The 20,779-nt window shown below is 35.8% G+C and overlaps 2 protein-coding genes across 6 annotated transcripts in view; one reads left to right on the top strand and one right to left on the bottom strand.

The window, feature by feature from the left end:
• Positions 1-24: 24 nt before the first annotated feature.
• On the bottom strand, positions 25-13,028 carry RSRC2 (arginine and serine rich coiled-coil 2). Of its 4 annotated transcripts, none has more exons than XM_048073749.2 (10): positions 12,887-13,028; positions 10,537-10,693; positions 9,856-9,899; positions 7,050-7,240; positions 6,282-6,425; positions 2,573-2,695; positions 2,392-2,471; positions 1,624-1,853; positions 1,184-1,273; positions 25-668 (listed from the first exon to the last, which is right to left on the bottom strand). In XM_048073749.2, the coding sequence occupies exons 1-10, from the start codon at positions 12,890-12,892 to the stop codon at positions 489-491; spliced, it is 1,245 nt and encodes a 414-aa protein (XP_047929706.1). In that variant the 5' UTR covers positions 12,893-13,028; the 3' UTR covers positions 25-488. The 4 variants fall into 4 exon arrangements, with proteins under 4 accessions (XP_047929706.1, XP_047929707.1, XP_047929705.1 ...); XM_048073750.2 differs by having other exon boundaries at positions 1,624-1,856; positions 7,050-7,262; positions 12,887-13,027; XM_048073748.2 differs by having other exon boundaries at positions 1,624-1,856; positions 12,887-13,026.
• A 55-nt stretch (positions 13,029-13,083) lies between these two features.
• The window catches only part of KNTC1 (kinetochore associated 1), a 38,434-nt gene continuing 30,738 nt past the window's right edge, over positions 13,084-20,779 (top strand). The window contains exons 1-14 of one of the 2 annotated variants that reach the window (XR_010825623.1): positions 13,084-13,210; positions 13,620-13,757; positions 13,869-13,989; positions 14,383-14,498; positions 14,881-14,953; positions 15,952-16,029; positions 16,561-16,595; positions 16,827-16,937; positions 17,533-17,626; positions 17,983-18,035; positions 18,279-18,391; positions 19,079-19,133; positions 19,729-19,827; positions 20,652-20,695. Coding sequence is in view for 1 of the 2 variants with exons in the window: in XM_013173269.3 (XP_013028723.3) it covers positions 13,626-13,757; positions 13,869-13,989; positions 14,383-14,498; positions 14,881-14,953; positions 15,952-16,029; positions 16,561-16,595; positions 16,827-16,937; positions 17,533-17,626; positions 17,983-18,035; positions 18,279-18,391; positions 19,079-19,133; positions 19,729-19,827; positions 20,652-20,695 (1,124 nt within the window). In the remaining variant the exon portion in view is untranslated. The remainder of the gene's footprint in view (positions 13,211-13,619; positions 13,758-13,868; positions 13,990-14,382; positions 14,499-14,880; positions 14,954-15,951; positions 16,030-16,560; positions 16,596-16,826; positions 16,938-17,532; positions 17,627-17,982; positions 18,036-18,278; positions 18,392-19,078; positions 19,134-19,728; positions 19,828-20,651; positions 20,696-20,779) is intronic. The other variant, XM_013173269.3, reaches the window with a different exon arrangement.

Here is a 20,779-nt window from a genome sequence, read left to right as displayed (position 1 = left end):
AAAAGACAACTAATTAACATAAAATAAGACCTTAGAGAAAAAACTTCTTTATTATTAACCAGGGTTTTTTTGCTGGATTATGTGCCTATTGGCCTGGACTGCTAAATAACATCTACACAATGTTTCTTTCATGTTTCAAGAATTGAAAATAACTGTACAAGGTTAAAGTACAAAAGTACACAAGACAGTGGACACGAAATATCCATGTATGAGTTCATCCCATCTGCTGCTCGGTTTGAAAAGTAGAACTTTAACTAAAAAATACTGTCCTTCTAAAGTTCTGTCAAGTTTAATGGAAGTGGGTATAACCTGATTACAACACTAACACCAGTATCACTGATCTGATATTTACAAAAAAAATTGTATTTATCAATAAATTAAAGTCAATGCAACACCCATGCAAGCTAGAATGCTAGCTTTTTGGTGAACAAGGACCCAACATTTGAACAAGAACCTTCCAAAGTCCCAAACTTTAAAATTGCTTGTTTTCAAACTGCATCCATTCCTCGCATTGAAGATGTAAACCCCAATCCCATTCCTCTTTGCGTATGCGTCTGTGATCTTGCCATTTCATACTGTGCATCTAGATTTCTGAAAACCTCTTCCTGTTGTTTCAGCGTTTTGTAACTCTCTTCATCAACTGAACTACAGCCAGCTTCATCCTCACTCTAGAAACCAGATAGAAGAAAATAAACATTAGCTTTGTAGAAGTGCTTTTCATACGCTACAGCTGTCCTAAACTCTTAGTAATTTTGTTTTCAAAAGCATAAGAATTCGAGCATCTGATTTTACTGCTGTAACATTCCAGCGTAGCTTTTGCTCTCAGTGACAAAGAAACATGTAGATTCCTTCACTAAAGTCCTTTTTCTAACTCCTTCAAAATAAAAATCTCCATTCAACTATCTATACAGAGATAGCTACAAAATACGAACATCCCATTATGAATATTGAACTGGTTACAATTACCACTGTTGTCACAGATCTGAACAGATTGAAGAAACACGACTGAATTCTAAGACTTGAATTTAATTTAGATGTTGCTTGTAAACTTTAATAAGCAATAGTGTAAGTATTTATTTATAACCACATAGAAACAGGTTAACTTAGAGAGTACCTTAATAAGTAGGGATATACCTGATATCCTACAATTAATAAGTTTAATTATATATTAGTAACTCTTTACCTTAATGCCCATCAGTTTTCTGAACTTGACGTTTTGGTCCTTGTTTCCAAAATTTAATTTTTCCCATATTTCTGCAGACTGTGATTTATCCTGCACAAGATGAAAACAAACATCACCTTTTAACATACTCTGTTAATATCACAATATAATAGCAAACAAAGAAGAGCATCCCCAGAGAAACTTTTTGTGAGGAAAGTCTGCTTAACCGCAGGTTTCAAAATGAGGTATAATCTTTTCTTGGACAGATGCACTTATTTTCATCAAGTTTGGGAACCTTGTCAGAACAAAGGCCTTCAATTCCCCAGTTTTACCCTGGATGTATTTATATTTAATAGGGTAAACTCGTATGAAAGCATTTTAACTGAAAATAATGTTAATAAGCATTCCTGAACTACTGGTAAGATGTTTCCAAACACGTTTTTATGAAAGTAAGACCTTACCCCTTCCTTTTTGCCTTGCCAAAGCATCTTCCGCTTTTTCTCTTGTTCAGCAAATTTCATGGGATTCACTGCTGCTGGGTTATAATAGCTAGGCACAGCTATTCCAGTCTCTGCTAGTGCTTTTGCTTGTAGTGCTGCCATTTGAGCTGCCATTGCTATTTGAGGAGTTACTTGTGTTCCCGATGCCAGAAGAGCAGCAACATTAATAACAGAACCTCCAGTGGCTGCAGCTGCTAAAGAACAGAACGGTAACTTGCTATCAGACAGTGAATTCACACTTTTTTTTTCCCAAAGACAAATACTTCCCTTCATTAGCAATAAGATGAAAATAAGACATGCATGATAATTTATAAATGCCATGTTTATATTTTAAGAAACAGTTCTCGAAGAGTTTTAATGAAAGTCAAAATAATGTACCTCATGCTTCCAAATACCCCTGAACTGGTAACAGCTTTCAAATTTTTGCTCAATGACACATACAGGAAGGGTCCAATGGACATCACAAAATTGTTTACCAGCCTAACATACAACATTCTTGACACCAATTCATCAATACTGTAAGACAGTAAGAAACCCTAGTTGGTTCCCCCCCCCCCCCCCCCAATCTGTCTGATCCCCACTCCCTTTATTTCCTGTTTCTACTTGTCATTCTTGGTGGACCAATTTAACAATTAACCAAAGGGAAGTCATGCTGCACTCAGCACGTAAGCCTGCATTATGTTCCGCCCATGTTATTCTTCAGGATTTAATATAATAATCATAAGTTACCTGCAGCCATTTCCTGTTGCTTCTGTTTTTCAACCATTTCTTTCTCTCTCTGTTCTTGCAATTTCTTCGCTCTCTCCAACCTAGAAATAAATACATGAGTATAGAAGTATTTAGACATGCAAAAGTCATCAGCAGCAGCATATTTATACTACATTTCATTAAAATCATAACAATTTCTGACCTTCTGGCTAATGCTTCCTGTGCATCCATAGCTGTATTTCGTCCCCGAAAAGGTGGTGGACTTGGACTCCGGCTATGACTCCTGCTGAACCTTCGGGGCTTTTCAATTCTTTTCTTGCGCTCTCTGTAACCAAATTTAAGACATTTACTAGAACAATGAACGTATATATACAAATCTTAACATTACATAAAGTATTCAATTATGTCTCTCAAGAACTGTAGAAAGATTAATTTGCAGAGCTCTCAAAAACAGCTTTCACAGAGATTATACTAGAAGAGTGTAACAGTCACGCTTGCATTGTAACAAAGCAGAGTTAAAACTGAGTTTTTCCAACTGCAAGATCTAACAACATGTAATTCTGGGTATTCATTTACCCTTTTACTTAGTGTAAGATTTTTCATTCCAACTCCTGACAAGCAAAATTGTCATGTAACTTCTGGTGTGTCAACTGCAAGAAAACTAAAATAGATAAAGGCTCAAGAAGGCTTTAAAACAATTAAGACTTAACAGCACTATTATTATGTTAGGAATCAGCATTGTGAATAGGCCCAAGTCAAAAACTGGAATACTACTCAGGGAAATTACTGTTCTCCTCCTCTCTGTACTTGTCACTAAATGTTCTCTGCACTACTTTTTGAGGGAGGATATCAAACTAGATGGGAGAGCTTATTTATACACTTAAAAAAAAAAAAGCTCTGCAGGACAGTACCTGTGCAGAGGACTGTGATGCATGCATTATCTGAAGGCTGACAAACTGAAAATAATCCAGCTTAAACTTATTTTTAATCACGACACCAAAACATCCAGTGCATCTATCATTTAGTAACCTCTCCTCCCAAGTATAAGTTGCTGTTATAGGATATAAATCTAGTTTATTTTAAGCAGCAGCTGCTAAAAATATACAAACTACCATTAGCAGTTATTTTTCTTTGCCAGGATGATTAATAACTACTTTACAAGAAATAAAGGTTTATCCTTATTTAAGCCTCTGGTTCATGTTTTGAACAAAGTCATCAATTCTAGAAATTTCCAACAAAGCTTGAATTACAAGAGAATCACCAGATTTGCCATCAACAATAAGTTACGATGCACATTTGATGTTTCTGCAATTTGATACTTAAATGTTCTGAACCATCTGAGGTAATGACTAACTTGAGTACAGCCACTTTAAATGGCATTCAACTATTCAGTTTCTTCTGTTTGCAATTTGTGCAGCATCCACAAACATCATGAAATGCAGCCTGAAGTCACAAAACAGATCCTTGTTTACATGACAAATCTGGTAGAATACAAAGGAGTCAAGACTTATCTTTTAATAGAAGATGGCAAGATGCAGATTCAGGCACTGGGAAGTGACAGATCTGCATTCCTGAGATAAGATGTAATGCATGTTTCAAAGATACCTTCATTTTTGCCGTGCTGACTATTGTAGTTTGGTCTTGTCTTTGGTCTGATGCTTTATTGCACTGGTAAACATCAAGGAAATAAATATTTGAGCTTTTGTATTCAAGTATTTTCATTTGAAATAAGCAGATGGTGTCATGTTTTCCATCTTTCATTTAATCAGAGCAACGCAACAGAAGAAAGGGTGTATGTGCTCACAGAACAAGAAGATTACTTTAAATGCTAGCGAGGACAGATCACTTGGTAACGTGAGTTTGAGGTTATGCAAAATTCACCGTGAGAAGGTCAAGCTCTACTGTTTACAAACACTACTGTCATAGCCTGTGAACTGCAACACAGCAAAACTGCATTTCATAACTAGGGGGAATTTATTAGTTTTAACAAGTTAGGTTTTCACATCTTGCTTATCTGGCTTGTGAAGAGCTTTTCTTGAAGTCTGCATCATAATTATCTTTCCAACAGCTTCACCTGAGCCCAGAAATGATTAACTGTTCTAGCTAGCTACTGTTAAAGACTCATGCCTTATTTACTCTCCCTTCCCTAGCATCTGAGAAACAAACAATACTTAAAAGAAATGAATTCTTGCAGTCTATCTATCACAGTTAAATTCTTAAGCTACGACTATCCCTTACTACTGCTTCCCACAACTGCTGTTCTGTTTCAGGTTATTTGAATTCTACTGCAGAAGTTAAAAAAAAGGGAAAAAAAAGTTCTGAGACGGGAAGTTTTCATGGAGCCATTACACAAAGTGTTCAAAGTGACTTTTTAAGAACTTTAAATGCACGTAATTTATAATACCTGTGAACAATGGGAAACTGGAACATTACACACCACACTAAAAGGTGGCTTAAGCAGCAGTAAGCACAAATAACGTGTGTATACCAATTGAAGACCCAGCTCTACTCACCCCAGCTGAAAGTTTGGTAGAAAGCGCATGCCAAAATAAATCGACACAAACCATGTAATTCAACATGTTCTTCAGAAACATAAGTCTTCTTAACAGTTTCTCAAGTGATGCTGTAGCGTTACATTCTTAAGTCTCCAATGGTCCACTGTAATATTGAGTAGTCATACCCAATATCTTCACCATTCAAATATGCAATTTAAAATATGCTAGTGAAAAATATTACTAAATGAACTGAACGCTGACAACACTTTCTTGGGAGCTTTGAAGGGACATCAATTTGCATCCTAACTACTTGTTGTTACTTTAGACGAGCAGGGTGGAAAAATACACAGCTGTCCCCAAATGCAGTCATTATATCATATTTCAACCTACTCATTCAGAAAATCCTCCAGGACATTAAGAATGTGACACATGCAAATAGACTGACACATGCAATTAGACTGAGAACTCCACAACAAAACACTGAATGAATCATCGGCTGGAAAACATTAACTCCTGTGCAGGGAGGAAAACCTCAACTCCAGTATATTCCAGGTGAGGCACTGTTCTCAACTCCGTCAGACACACACACACAATAAGCTAGCATTTGTTCACCCAGATAGTTTCAACCTGCGCTTCTGGAATTTAAGTCTGAGGAACAAATGGAAGCACCCAAAATAGTGAGAAAAAGTAGTAATATTCTTTTTTGTAAAGCTCAACATGAAAGCTGGTAGTGACTAACAAAGAGTAGTACACAGATCAAAAGTTGTCCATCTGATTCAGTTCATCTCAGCGCTACAACACTTGTGGTAGAAATATTTAAACAAATATTTGAACAGAACGTTGAACAGATCAGAATTAGCAAATGCTCTGTTCAGAAGGTCCACTTTCCTTTTATGATATAAACATAAAAACAGATAGTCTCTGCTAATCATACTACTCTCGCATAGAATACATGAAAATGTCAGTTGCATCTTATTGGTTTTTTTTCCTACATAAATATTCCTAATTTAAGATGGTAAATTCAGCTCTGACACAAGAAGCCCAAAGAGCTTGAACTGTGGTAATCATACCACTCGAAACATTATTTACTTTCCTTCTAAATTATCAGCCAGCTTTTTTAAAGTAGCAGTATTAGACAATACCCTCAAAGTAACCGATTAAGCTTTTCTAATTGCTAACATGAAAACATGCTGTGAAAAGCTGAGAACCTCAGACACGTAACCTGTCTAGCACAACTGTTTCCATCAACAGATGCACTACCCAGCGCTTAACACACTGTGTTAATACAGTTAAGGGGACAAAAAAAAGTTATACTGAATAGGCGTTAACTGGCCAAACCCAGCATTCCTTTATACAACAGCACCCCACAGACTATTCAACCATCACCACTACGCGTACGTACACGTTAACACTTACCTGCTTCTACTCCTAGTTCTGCTTCTGCTTCTACTTCTATGTCTGTGTCTAGATCGTGATCTTGAACGAGATCTTACACGGCGCTTTCTCTCTCTGCTGCGAGATCGGGATTTTTTCCTATCACGACTTCTACTACGATGACGTCTGAAACAGAGGTCCCAAATTCCTCATGTTTAAATTCAGATTTTAGTTACGGACTTACATTCAAGTTTGTCACCACAGGCCAAAATGCATCAGGCAAGGTAGGGTGGACTGCAAATATCACTTGGAAAAGTTCATGCCTGAAAGAGCTTAGAACTAGGAGATGAAATGAGATAGGAATGAAACACTACCATCAGCCACCACTGATACGTGACTTAGGCAGAGTTTAAGTAAACTATCATACTGATCAACACAGCTATTTTTATTTGTTCACTAAAGTGCACACCTGCATTTTCAATGCCAATAGGGAACATATCATATGCTCCATTGATAAATTTTCTACAATCTGTTTGTAAGTTATAAACTTGGGCTAGCATTGACATCACCTATACAAAAAACTTAGAGATACTTAGTAGCTTTACTCAGAAGTAATCTAGAAAAAGCAAGTAGCAAATGCACTATCCAATCAAATCTGGAACATACAATATAAACTGATACTTCAGAGTTAAATGAGGTCAGCAACAAAATTCAGTTGTACATCAAAGTCAACCCAAATTCTAAACACTGTTTTTGTGAATGTGTGTTTTTTTTTTTTTAAAGAAAAAATAATCGTATAAAACAATTTACCTTTCACGAGACCTGGATCTTGAATGACTCCTCCCCCTTGACGATTTTCTCTCTTTGCGTTTATGTCTATCCTCACCATTTTCAGATGAGTTTAGGCTATCTCTGCCCTTGTCAGAAGAATGTTCTTTGTCATTGTGGTCTTCAGATTTGTGCTTCTTGGAGGACTTCTCTTTGGATTCGTGTCTTCTTGCCTGTTTTAAGAAGAAGTTGGTTCTTTCAGGAAAATAGTGCAACAAAGAGAGTTAGTATGGGTATCAGAAGATAAAAAATGATAAGTTGTGATGCAACATTAGTAACCTTAGGAGTGTGACTCAATCAAGAGTGATGGGCTACTTTACCTAATGCCACCATCTACGCAATGTTGCAAATGCACGCTATCATTTATCCCTATTTTCCCTCCTCCCCACTGTCTAAAGGAGTTTTGAAAACACCCATCAAGGTATCTTTACACAGCTTCCATGAGAGTTCACAGCATTATAACAAAAACAAACTGTCATTCTCAGTCTTTGTCCTAAATTCCAAACACATAGTATGTGCCTATCTGACAACTTACGGATATACATATATACACAATCACATTTCTAGTTAACATTTAAGTATTTGTCTAAGTCTACCATGTAGAAAGAATCATTAAAATCCATTCATACAGTTGCAGACATACACTATTTTGCTTTTGGAACTAAAATACTCCTCTATGCATCACTAGATAATTGTTTTTTAGAGCAAAACTCTCTTCAGTCAGTAACTTCCAACAGTTTGTAAAAAGCAAAATAGGAAGTTCTATGGTTGATCCCATTTTTAGTATATAAAACCAACATGCATTACTCCAGTACCTCCCACAGTAGATTTAAATTAAAGATTTGCTGCTCCACCATACCGCAATTTCTTCCTGCAGTGTCTCTTAAAAAAAGATTCCTTTTTATAGCTGCAATGCTAAAAATACTTAGCAAGGACAGGCCTGATTTTTGCCAGTGTTTTCCTTAGAGACTAAGTCATGACATCAACACCTTTTCTTAATATATCCAGTTTATTTTGTACTCTTTCTAGCATAGCCTGCTTAAGTCCTATACTTAACAATATTTTGCTTCAAGTCAAAATTTTATGATATAACCATTTTAGACTAAAACTCAGTTCTTCATTTTTTTTGCTTATCTAAATCTATTTTATGTTAAATACTCTTAAAATCTGTCCATAACCCTGTGTCAAAACAAACACGTCAGGAGGAGATGCTGTAACTAGCTTATACCCACTTATCCAAACATTTTTAACTCCTTATTAATGTATACCAGGTTCTAAATATATTCAACTATAATTCACGTATATTTGTGATGTGTTAAGATACTTCTTCCTGCTTTTACAGTATTTTAACTCCTTCAAGAATTACTTGGTACATAAAAACACAGTTGAATAGTTTAAGAAATTACTTGTACATTAATTTTAAAAATGCATTTATATAAGTAGCTGTTCTGATATATATATATATATATATTAAGAAGAATTATCGATATTCAGTATTTAGTCTACAGAAAATGATCTTGACCTTGCAAATTAACAAAAACAGTAAATCTACCATGGGACAGTTCATAATATGCTCACAGTGAAATTTAGAAAATGCTAAATACATTACAATTAGATGTAACAGAATGGTAAGAACACTGGACAATTTTAAGCAAGGAATTTTTTTTTCTGAACATGAAAACGACTTTTTTTTTTTTAATCAGTCTTCCAGGCACACACTTAGTAATAAACACCATTATATCCCATAACGGATTTAAGATACTTTTAAGGGAAATATGAGTTTGAATGACTAATAGTTACCTTATCATGAAGTAGGCTTATAATTTTGCTATCTGAGTCTGCAGCGTCTTCAGTTCAGTCTCTTCGCGCATTAGCACGCTGAGTATGATTTATTATAGAAATGTTATCATGTGAGCTAAACAATATATTCAATTTCACAAAAATTCTCCTAGATTATTTTTCCTTTTCCTCTTTCCTTTTTTTTTTTTAAAAAGAAAAAAAACAGAGCTTCCATTGGAATCGGGGAAAAAGTTCCTGACCCAGGTTAAAGTTAGAAGTCCCTCATCTGACCATCTGACCCAGCCTGCTATTGCCCCACATGGCTTAAGCTTCCTTTCTATTTTCATGTTCCTGGATTGTTCATTTCATCTCTTCTCTGGTGTGTAAGCCAGTTATTTCCAAAACATTACTGATGCTGTCTCTTCCACTGCCTTATTTATATATATATAATGAAAAAAAAGAAAGACAGCCTTCTGAAATTTTGCTGCTACTGTCATGTTTCCAGCTGACCTAGCTTGTTTGTCAAGCTATGACAGTCTTTACAATTAATAGATGCAATAGACAGAGCTCAGTCAGGTGGGTAATTGTTTTTAATGTATTCAAGTAGATTGATATGTATTGGAAGTCCTGAACATTGGCCAGGATTAAAGCCACCAAAGGCTTTTGGTTAATGGAAGCTCTGTGAAAGTCATCAAGAACACCATTCTACTTCTCCATATGAATCCTTTCACTTGGCTGTTTCCACAAAAAAATAGAAAGAAATTAAAAATAAATTAAGTTACTAGTTTCTGAAAGCGATTTTCTATAAAACTATTACCTTGTCAACATGATGGCTGCAATCATGCTTCACTATGAAAGGATCTCCATATCCATTTTTAAGCTTAGAGTTTCCAATTTCTTGTACTTACCATAAAAGTCATTTACATAGGTTTACACATATGTGCATTACTACAAGGTACTTTTAAAGCTGTATTGTACAATTACCTAATCACTACAAAGTGTTAATTACCTCTTTGCTTCTGCTCCGGCTTCTGTGTTTTCTTCCTTCAGCATCTGGAGAAGAAGATATTTATTATCACTTACTAAGCGAAAGGGGAGATTAGCTGACTGATCTTTCAGTTTCTTTTAGTTATTCCACTACACAAAGCCAAGAACAGAGACTTAAAACACAAATGGTATTATTTGAATACATACTGCAGAACATGAACTCTAACCGTGAACAATTCATTCTTTGCATTTGTTTAAGCTCTGACAGCAGAAAATAAGTTTGCCACATTCGAGTCACATTGTACTTTTTCAGACAGTTAGCTTTGTTTTTGTTACAAACCATGCAAAAGTATCTCTTACTAACCAAACCTAATTAAAATAAAGACAGTAGTATGTTTGTTTTTTCCTGGAACTATTTTTATTATTAGCCTCCCCATCAGATCCTCTGAAGACTAATAATGTAAGTCCTTAACATTTCCAACATTTAAATTGAAAAGAAGTTTAAATATAATGTATTTAAAGCTACTTATTTTGATTTTGCATCCTACTTTTTTCCCGTTTTATCAAGTTACTGGAGTTGTCTATGAAACAGCTTTAAAGACATTTCAGTTCTACAAGCATATACAATTTAATTATATCAAAGTAAAAAAAAAAAAAACAAACAGAACTTTATTAAGTATCTTTGCTTATATGAAGACCATACCTGATTTCCGTCTTCTTTCCCTTGACCGTGAGCGGGATCTTGAATAATGATGCTTTGATGTTCTGGGAGAACTAGAGGCATCTGATTGTTCCTTTTTCTTTTCTCTTTCTGGAGAGGACTTTTCTGGGGCTACTGCCTCTCGTTCTGTATCACTGCCCTACACATGAAAACAGAACGATTAAGAATCAAAAACTTCAGATTTCAAAACAATAAATAATTATTTACTTAGTACTTCCTTGGATGACACACTTAAAGTTGTTTTCTATGAAGACAAGCCTGTGAGTAGCCATCCCATTATTAGTTAGGCAAGAGCTGGACAGACTTGCAGCAAACTGTGTAACTGCATACAGACTGATTTTTCAAAACCTTATTACAGAACTAATATACAGCAAACATTTTGCTCTCTCATTATGTTAGAATGTGCTTTACTTTTTTTCCATGAGCTTTCAGTAAAAATACACTTTGAACCCCAGTTTTCATTACTTTTTTATTACTTTGAAAATAAGGCAGCTGATTTTTCTTAAACCACAACAGATACTATGAGTACTAGATTAGATCTCTTGATCATTGTGGTTAAAACAAGCGCATTAATGGTATTTTCTTAGTAACACGCTACAGCACATTACGAATACAAATCTATAGATTTATATTTCAGCTACTACCGTTCAGTCTGCCCAATTCTTTATTAATTTGCAAATGTACAGAGATTTATCTGTACATCCTTTAGAACGTAACAGAATCTCTAGAAGTTAGAGAGAAAGCAGATCTTTACCTCTTGTTTCACATAGCATGCCATATCTAGTTCAAACCAGATCAACATCTGGAGCACTAAACACTTCAAACTGCATCTGCAGCATAACTTTAACTACTGTCTCAGTGACCATTCTGAATACTAATACTCCACCCACTATCCTGAAACAGCAGGAACCAACTCCCTGATTTCTGATCTTAGCCATCACAATCCTCAGCATTCCTCATCTATCAGATGCTTCTCTACATTTCTTCCCCTTCTGCTCAGTCCCTCCTCTTTTTAATCTAAGGTTTCCAAAAGACTCAGCTCATAGAAGTTTCAAAGAAACTTTGAGATCTATATTAAACAAAATTTTGAAGTCACTTAAGCAGGATAAGGAAAATACCAGCTAACTCTCTAAGTTAAATGTAGTAACCAACTGAATTGAGGACACTGCCACATCTTCCTAGTCCCATTACCCCTACACACTGCTGTTCATTAATGCCCTTGTGCTCTCTCAGCCTTAGAAAGCAAGAAAAATCTGACAGACTTCAGTGAAACTATTTTCAGTTCTTAAATTACTGGTGGATTGGCCATGGGCTCAGGATTTACGTCTCACCTAGTACTGCAGAAGAACCTCAAAGATAACGCTTGCAATTTAGATATAAAGCAAAAAGTCCATAATTAGTCTTCAAGCCTTTTTTACAGAAAAAAAAAGCCTATTCTTAAAGAATTATGTAAACTGAGAAACCATCCTTTCCATGAAGAGAGTAAGTTTTCTCCAAAAGTTCTGTTATGCTACTGGTCAAGTTTCAAAACAAGGATTTACAATAGCAGATTCAACACCAAAAGCTACTTAAAAGTCCACATAAAAAAGTTTTACCATGTTAAGAGACTAGTTCTTCTGCACACTCGAGAGAATTATGTAACTTTTGAAAAAAAATTATTTGCATCAGTTTTAGAGAACGACTTCTGCATCATCCTTATGTGAAGCCCAACAATTTTTAATCAGGAACAAAACTAAACCCTCAGCCCGTGTACGAAGGGTGGTGATTCTTTTTGGACTCTGAGCAAAGATAACTCCAGCAGAGAAGTTTCCCAACAACGTTAACCATAAAAAGGGCCACAGATGCAACTAATTAACCACTAACCTCAACAAGACGGTAAAAATAGCGGGCCTGTGACCAACCACAAAGAAAAGTAAGAGGAAAGGGGGGGGCTGCATCAACGAGAACCGAACACGGCCCAACCGCCGGATCCTTCCCTCAGCTGCCTCGAAGCCTGCGCCCTGGGGAAGAGCCCTCTCCTACAACCCCAGCGCCCCTTTCCCAGCCTTGAAATGACAAGACTGAGGCCACGGGACCTCTCCGCTTCTCTCCAACCCCTGAGAGACGAGACAGAAACTTCTGGAAGCGGGGCGAGAAGCAAAGGGGGAGAGCGGCCCCCCCCTGCCCGCGGCCCATCATGGCGGCGGGGAGCCGCCGGGCGCCATTTTGTCTCTCCGCGCACACGGCTCCCCCGCTCACACCCTCCCGATCCCGCACTGCTCTCCCCTCCCGGCCCACCGCAGCCCCCGTTTCGGCTCCCTCCGCCGCTCCCCGGCGCCCAGCGGCCCCTCACCGCCATCTCCGTGCGCCCGGGCCGCCGCCGCTCCCCTCAGCAGCTCCTCGCCGCGACGCAGCCTCCCTCAGCAGCGAGGCGCCCGGCCCCGCCCCCTCCCCTTAGCCGCCAGGTGCCCGGATGTAACCGCGGGCGGGGCCCGGCGGCGAGCGGCGCTGCATTCTGGGGGGGGGGGGGAGGAGGGCGAGGCCGTGTCCTAGCAACGGCGGGGCGGGAGGCGCTCGCGGTTGGCAGAAGCGTGGCCCACGCCGCGACCCGTAGCGGCAGGCAGCGCTCCCGCCAATTTGAAAGCCTGAGGTGGCGGAGGGGGGCGGCGGTGGCTTGGTGAGGGGACAGGGTGACGGGGGGGGTATGGGGACAGGGGGATATGGGGCTGCTGTGGGGCAGGGGGTCTCTGCCTTTGCATTTTATCCACCTCACGGTGCGAAAACGCCCGTCCTGAGCTGCGTTCTTTGGGCAAGCCAGATCATCAGCTGGGATTCGTGGCTCTTAGCCTTATATTTTGCTCCTTATATTTTAATTCCTCTCACGTTTTAAGTTTTCTTCGTTCCGTTTCTTCATTGCTCTCGAGACGCAAATTTTGTTTTTTCTATGCACACCTTTACAAGGTTTATTCCAATTCTCTTCCTCCTACAGGCAAAACAACAATAGAATAATAAAAATTATGATCTATATGTGTTCACGTCTTCTTAAAATTCCACTTTACAGCATGTTGCTTATATGTTTATCGCAGGTAAGAATGTGGAGTGACATTGAAATTCTTGCCAATGATGACACGGGAAGCGAGCAGCTGTCTGTGTGCATAGGGCAGGAATGTGGAAGCGCGTTGTACCAAGTGGATGCGCTACTTCAAATAACGTCTTCAGAAAAGGTAGAGTTCATTAAAACTGCATTTTTCTATTTCTTAATAATTATGACGACTTCTTTGACGTGTTTTGCAAAGTGTTTCAGTTATTATACGTAACAATCTTTTTCTTTTCAGGTCTTAGCTAATCCACAGCTGTACGCATGCAACTCGAGGGATGGCAGTATTATTGTTGTTGACAGATCAGTGGCTCTTCTTGACAGCACTGGGCAGTCTCTTCAGCTGCACATTCAATTTGGTAAGTTCACTACCTATAATTCAACTGAAAGTCAAAACTGACTTTTAAAGACAACTATTTTTGTATAACACAGCAAGTATCTTGCATATCTACCTACCCTGTAAGAGGAGGTATTACTAGTGAATAACTAAATAATAAAACATGATTCTGTATGTCATTAACAAGCTATTTCCTTAACAATTTAATTAGAATGCTTGTTAACTTTTCACTGCAATGGGAATACTGGATAGCAAAGCCACTCACTGTACGTCCTTTCCTGTACTTTGTTTTATCAAAGTAAGTAACTTTGAAGAAATCTGGAATACTGTATTGTCTAATTCCTATGTTTCAGACGTGAATGTCTACTAGTAAAAAAAAAAAACTTAATAGTTAACATTCTGATATCTTTTTCAGACACTAATGTGGATGTAGTTGGTATGTGTCAAGAAAGACAATTTCTTGTCGTTGGTGAGAGAAGTGGTAATTTACATCTTATTCATATTCCATCAAAACAAACCTTGCTAACTAAGGTATAGTACTTGTTCTGTCCTAATTTTGCTGAAAGCCTAGAATTTCTTTGGATTTCTTTTTTTTTTCTTTTTTTTTTCTTTTTCCAATATATCAAAATATAAATATTCCTGTGTTTTGAACACATCTTCTAGTTTGAACAAACAAACAGATTAAAAGGCCACTTTTGTTGCTATAAGTAACAAATTAGCAAATTGTATTTAGGAATGGTATATGTGAACAATAAGTTTTTCATGAAAGAAAAAAGCTTAAAGTTTAAATTGATGATCAGTATTTCAAATAAAGGTGTTTTTTTGTTGTTATGGTGGGGTTTTTTTTGGTTGTTGTTTTTATTTTTTTCCCAGATAAGACACAATAATATTCTTTGTGTTGATTCCTTCTTAGATTTTGGTTGAATCATCTTCAAATGAAAAGACTTACTTAAATCTCTTTATTGAAAAAGATAAAGCAGATGCAGGTAAGCATTTGAATAATTTTTTTTCTTGTCTCTGTGTTTGTCATTTTGTTCCCATTTAATATTTCTTAAAGAAAGAAGCTACAAAACAAATCAGATGCAGCTTTAATTTGCATTTCAAACTTTAGATGTACTTTTAGCTCAGTGGGCCTTATCTACAGGTCCTTGAAAATATTGGAAGGACAATCACTTTTGGAAAGCTGAAAATTCAATTGTTTTTTCAGAACACTGTTTTTTGTTTGTTTGTTTGTTAACTGATCATTTTGTTTGGAGGTAAATCCAGTTGCCAAATCATCGACAAATCCTGCAATTCAGGTGACCCTGAACTTCATTCTGGCTGTCCATTGTCCCAGTCAATATGGTATTTGAATAGAAGTATCCAGACATTAATAGTTATATTTTATTTCTAGTAACATATTTGGAAAAAGCAAGTTACATTGTCTTTCTTTTTAGGTTTTAACTGCAGAGTACACTGCTTACATTTTCTTTTATTATATTTTATTATTTTATATGAGAGAATTATTTTCTTATTATATTTAGCTCTCATTACTTATTTTATAACTGGTATAAAAACCACCAAACATCCAGAACTCAGTACCTCTTTCTCTTAACTTGCTTTTGAGATTGTGTTAAACCTATGAAAATACTCAAGAAAGCAGGATTCTCTCTGCCTTCCTATCAGACGTCAGATTTTAGTAGTTCCTGTTCTATAAGCTCCCAGTCCCGTCTTTCATAATGTAGCGCATTTCAATGAAGTTTTGACATGAAAACAGAATTTACAGTCTGATGGGTGCATACAAAAATCATGATTTCAAATAAAACTCTTAAGATGCATATACTTACTTTTTGAAAGTGACAAAATATTTGTTTCAAAATGTTTGGTCAGATTTTGTTTTTTTTTCTCCAATTATTTCAGTTTTCCATCTTTAAGCAAGTAGTCTCCTTACAGTTACTGAATACTCCAGCTCAATATGTCTATTTTGTTGTTGGTTTTTTTTTAGGTGTTTATCATATGTTCATTCTCACAAGGAAGGGTTTTTTTTGCATTATGTGTCTCCCACTTGCTAAAACACAAGAAGGTAAGATAACTACAAACCAATCTGGATTTCAATTTGAGAGGAAGAGCTGTGTTAAATAGCTTTTTCATGCATCTTTCTAAGGGATTAAGGTATTGACTTGGGATTTTCTGTGCAGCCTTGGTTGCTTTCTAAAGGGAATCCAATATACAATTAGTTCTATAATAAAATTATTTTTTCACTCTTCCAAAAATTCCTTTCGCTTGTGTTTCTATTATTGAGTGCTTTCGAGAAAGTACTGAATATTATGCAAAGAGGGTTTTAAGTTGCAATATCAATTTGAACTGTACTGAAGAGTATTGGGAATAACTAATTTAATGCTGTCTAGCTAAACATAGTTCAAATTTTCTGGAGCTCCATAATGTGATCAATAGAAGTAGAACTTGTCAAAGATAGTGGCTGAAGATTTTTTTTTTTTTTTTTAATAGTCAAGTTAGGATAAACCATCTTACATGAAGTTTAGTAGTATTTTTTTTCAGTTTAAAAAACATTTAACATTGATTTGGTTTTATCTATGTTTTTTTTTTAATGTAGCAATTGACAAGATGGATATGATTGTGGCAAAGAAGGTAAGAAATACCTGCTAACATATAACATCTGTGTTAAAGTGCGAAGTTTGTAACACAAGTTTGTTCTTTATGTTCCATTGACTACTTACTTGTTCATTATTAACAATTCATAATTGTGGTGATTATTTTTTCTATTCATGGAGAAGCAAGAAGTTCAAAATTCACCCAGTTTTTATGCGTAACTTTTTTCTTCTCTTTTGTTTGCTTTCCCTTCATCTTCTACCCCAATAGTTGCAAGGAGAGATAAAGACAGCTTTCATTGCCACACAAGAATACCACAGCCTTGGCTGTCAGAATTTTGTGATATGTAACTCGGTGAATAAAATCAATTTGATAATTGGGGTAAGTAGTAATAGTATGTTTATAATAATTGTTATGAGATCAATGATGGCATTTATTGATCTGCAACAAAATGTAGGTCTAGCTGATTCAAAAAGGACATAATTTTTTTTTTGCACTAAGATTTTTTGTCTTTAATTTCCTTCATTGTACATTTAAAGGTTATCGGTTTTGCAGTCTGTTTCTTCTAGTAAGAAAATAACTGTTATCACTACAGAACTGGCTCAGGTGTGAAGGATGGGGGGAAAACATTTTCACCCTGTCTGCATGACTTCAGTAAATCAGTGTAGTTCCTAGCTCATACAGGGCAGACTATTTACAGTCTTGCCCTTGGACTTAGAGAGAGATCCAAAATTGGCAAGAGGTTCACATTCAACAAAGGTTTGCCAAAATAACAATTAAGGTTATTACCAAATTTAAAAACAAACAAACAACAATAACAAAAAAGGACACATTTCTAAATATCTGTATTTACTGACAATAAGGTTAATATTGCAATTTTCAAGAGTTTTATAAGTAAAAGGTCAGCTGGAGAAGTAAACATGTCGATGGACAAATTTCTAACATGTAGCCCCATTTTACTTTCATTTACTAACAGGGTAAAGGTGATTATGTACTCTCCAAATGGGAGGTAGACACCACCAATAACCTTGTGTCTGTTCGAAGTTTTGCTGATTCAAGTCTGATCAAAGGTAAAAAAAAAAACATTTTTTTTCTTTTTATAGACAAGTGTAGAATTCATATTTAACTGCAGAAAATAAGGCATCTTCAGTTATCTTGCTGGTTTTTAGTAACAGTATACACATATACCAACTGGAATACCTCTTGTAAAGGTACAGCCAAAATTTATTTCAAAATTGTTGAGTTTATACACTTAAATCATGATTCTGTTTAAGCTAAAATGCTAATGGAAGTTCTCAGTGAAGTTGTAGAGATAAACAGCTGCATGTTTCCAGTGCTTGGTTGTACGTTGTAAAATTTTTTTTGCTTCAAATACATTTTTCAAGAAAAATAGTAAATTTATATGAATATGTATTATTTCTTTTAGATGCAGTGAAACTTCAAGTTCTTGACAATCTGCTGTTTGTTTTAGATACAGAGGTATGTGCGACGGTTTGGTTTAGTCTTCATTTTACAATGTTCTTGAAAGAGCTTATAAAAATATTCTTTAAAATAATAACTTTAAAATATATTTCTGTTAAATAAAGATGCTTGTCTTTGGTGATCTTGATCTTACTGTTTTTGTTAACCTACTCCTAGTCATTATTTAAGCTTTAATATTCTGCTCAATAAAGACCAAATATGAACTTCATATCTGATTTTTATTTTTTTTTTTAAATACAGAATATCTTAAGCATGTGGGATGTTTATTCTCTTACTTTAATTTGGGATTGGTCTTTAATACGTATTGAAGAATTTCTTCTCACTACAGAGTCGGATTCTTCTTCAGTCGTACAGTAAGTGTTATAGCATCAGTTCTGAAAAATCAAAAGTTGTCTATAGTTACAGGAAATGTGCAACAGATGCTTGATTTTCTATGGTAATAGAATTTATAGAAATCTTTGAAATCTTTCTATTCAGGACAAAATGTTGGACTTGTCAGTATTGTTAGCTTTGCTTGGCATTTTCTGCCTTTTTTTTTTTTAATCTATTTTTACTGCTAAGGAAGCTTGTATGTAACCTGTATCATTTTGGAAATGCCCATCTCAAATAAGGTGTAATAAGTTGTATAATATTGCCTGCAAGTCGTCTGATGTTTTGTTTGATGTTTGTCTTTCTTTGGGATGGATAAACGGTAAGATCTCGTTCCACAGATGTAAAAATCAAAATCTGGAGGTATGTGTGTTGGATAAAATCCAAAATGAGTTAAAGGCAATTAAGGTTAGAAGACAAGACTCTTGACTTTTTCCATTACTTTGTGCCAATTTAAAAAATAAGGACTGGATGCATTTGAAAAACTTTAAAACGTCATTAGTTGAATGCGTCCTCTACATGCTAAAAGACTGTTATTTTGGGGTGAGCTATATGGTTTTAAAATGTACCAGTTTCAATAGAAAACTAAATTTTAGAAAACTCCCCAGTTTTAAATAAGAGTGATAAAATATTATTTGTTCTCTTCTTTTCCCCCGTCTTCTGTTCTATAGGCAAGGGCTTGCCAATGTTAAACTGATAGCCATGACAACACCCACTAACAAACAGGTAGATTATCTATATTTTGTTCCTCAGTTGTTAAGCACCTGTTCTCAAGAGGCCAAAGTTTAAAAAAAACTGAGATGTAACTAGCTGTTAGGATATAGTGGGGATTGTTGCAACGTCTTACCACGTTGACCAGGGCAAGCTATCCTGCTGGGGTTTTTTGGTGGTGGTGGGTTTTTTGGTGGTGGTATTTTTTTTGGTTTGTTTGTTTGTTTTTAGATAGTTTGGGGTTTTGATTGCTTTTTTAATAGTAGATCTTATTGTCTCATGTACCTTCACAGATTTCTTTAGAATAGTATCACTGCTGTATTCAGTATCTACCTCCATGTACAACTAAGATTGTTAATTGAAGTAGAAAGGCGGGATGAACATTATACAAGATTTTCAATGAAGCCTAACTATTTATATATGACAAGACCTAAAACTTCATTAAACCTTCTCAAATTGTAGAGACCTGCTTTTTTCTTGCAGAAGTAGTGTCTTTAATTTAACTCCATCAGAATCTAGAAATAATTCTGCAAAAATCACTGTCACCAGTGTCTCAGAATCATTTATTTATGACGTTTTTGTCTTTTTTTTTTTTTTTTTTCACATATAGATGAGAAGCTTAATGGTTTTTGCATTGCCTGCTATGCAACAGCTCTATTCTTTGGAAATATCTGTTGTTTCTTCACTTATTCAAAGTGGGATTGGTACAGTATGTTTTGATTTTTTTTTTGGTTGTTGCTTTTCTTTGAAGAAAGACAATTGTTCTAATAGGTAAAAGTATTAAAGAGTGTATTGTGTTATTCTTGCTTAGATTAGAACCAATTTGTGCTAGAAACTGTGCAGGAACTGTGTTTAAAAAAAAAAAAAAAAGATTAAATGATGTCCCCAAAGGATGAAGAAAAAGATAACACAGCAAACTGAACAGTTTAATTCTACGTCCTAGCCTATTAGAATGTTTAATACTACTGCCAGTTTTTCTTGCTGCTCTTACAGCTAAACACTGTATGAAGCCTTAAATTGTCTCAGCATAGAAAAATGCTCTGGGTTTACTTGGGATTTACTTAAGTTTAGATGACAGAACTACTTAGTTTCTATTTAAACTGCTTTCTTGTGAAAAGCTTAACGAAGCAAGAAGGGTGCAAAAGGACAGTGAGAACTTTATGAATTAGGAATGCTATAAAGACTGCTGAGGTGGAGTGAGTATGTGAGGGGATACCAAGTTGGAAGTCTAAGCAGTGCCTCTTAATTGGAATTGTGAAAGTGAATCTAGTAAGCTCTGGATCTGATAAGCAATAAAATAGAAAGCTGATGAAAGGCCCTCAGAAATTCTAGATGGTGGAAACCATCCAGGAATTAACGTGATAAACATAAAAGAAAAATACTTTTTCTGAGAGAAAAGCAGTAGGTTATTTCTGGATTAAAAGATTAAAGAACATCTTATGCATTACAGTTTGTTTCTCTCTTTTTTTTTTTTTTTTTTTGAGAATTGACTTCTTCTACCACCTAATGATTTCTGTTATTATATTGCTACAGGATACAATATACTTCTTGGAAGGAATTCATAAAAATCATCAGATGTAAGATAATGTTTTGTATATTACCAACTCGCTGTTGCATGAAAATGCAGATTACTTCTACATCTAGTTGTTTTAGAGTTGAAC

Source organism: Anser cygnoides, chromosome 17, assembly GCF_040182565.1.
Source record: "Anser cygnoides isolate HZ-2024a breed goose chromosome 17, Taihu_goose_T2T_genome, whole genome shotgun sequence".
Lineage (NCBI taxonomy): Eukaryota > Metazoa > Chordata > Aves > Anseriformes > Anatidae > Anser > Anser cygnoides.
The sequence above is the reverse complement of the archived record's forward strand: the minus strand, read 5'-3'. Positions and strand labels throughout refer to the sequence as shown.

Excerpts from the sequence above, each read along its gene's own strand:
- RSRC2 (XM_048073748.2), bottom strand. Across the intron at positions 1,274-1,623 it reads GGCAAGGCAAAAAGGAAGGG|GATAAATCACAGTCTGCAGA; the intron begins GTAAGGTCTTAC and ends CATCTTGTGCAG. Across the intron at positions 669-1,183 it reads GAAAACTGATGGGCATTAAG|AGTGAGGATGAAGCTGGCTG; the intron begins GTAAAGAGTTAC and ends TCTGGTTTCTAG.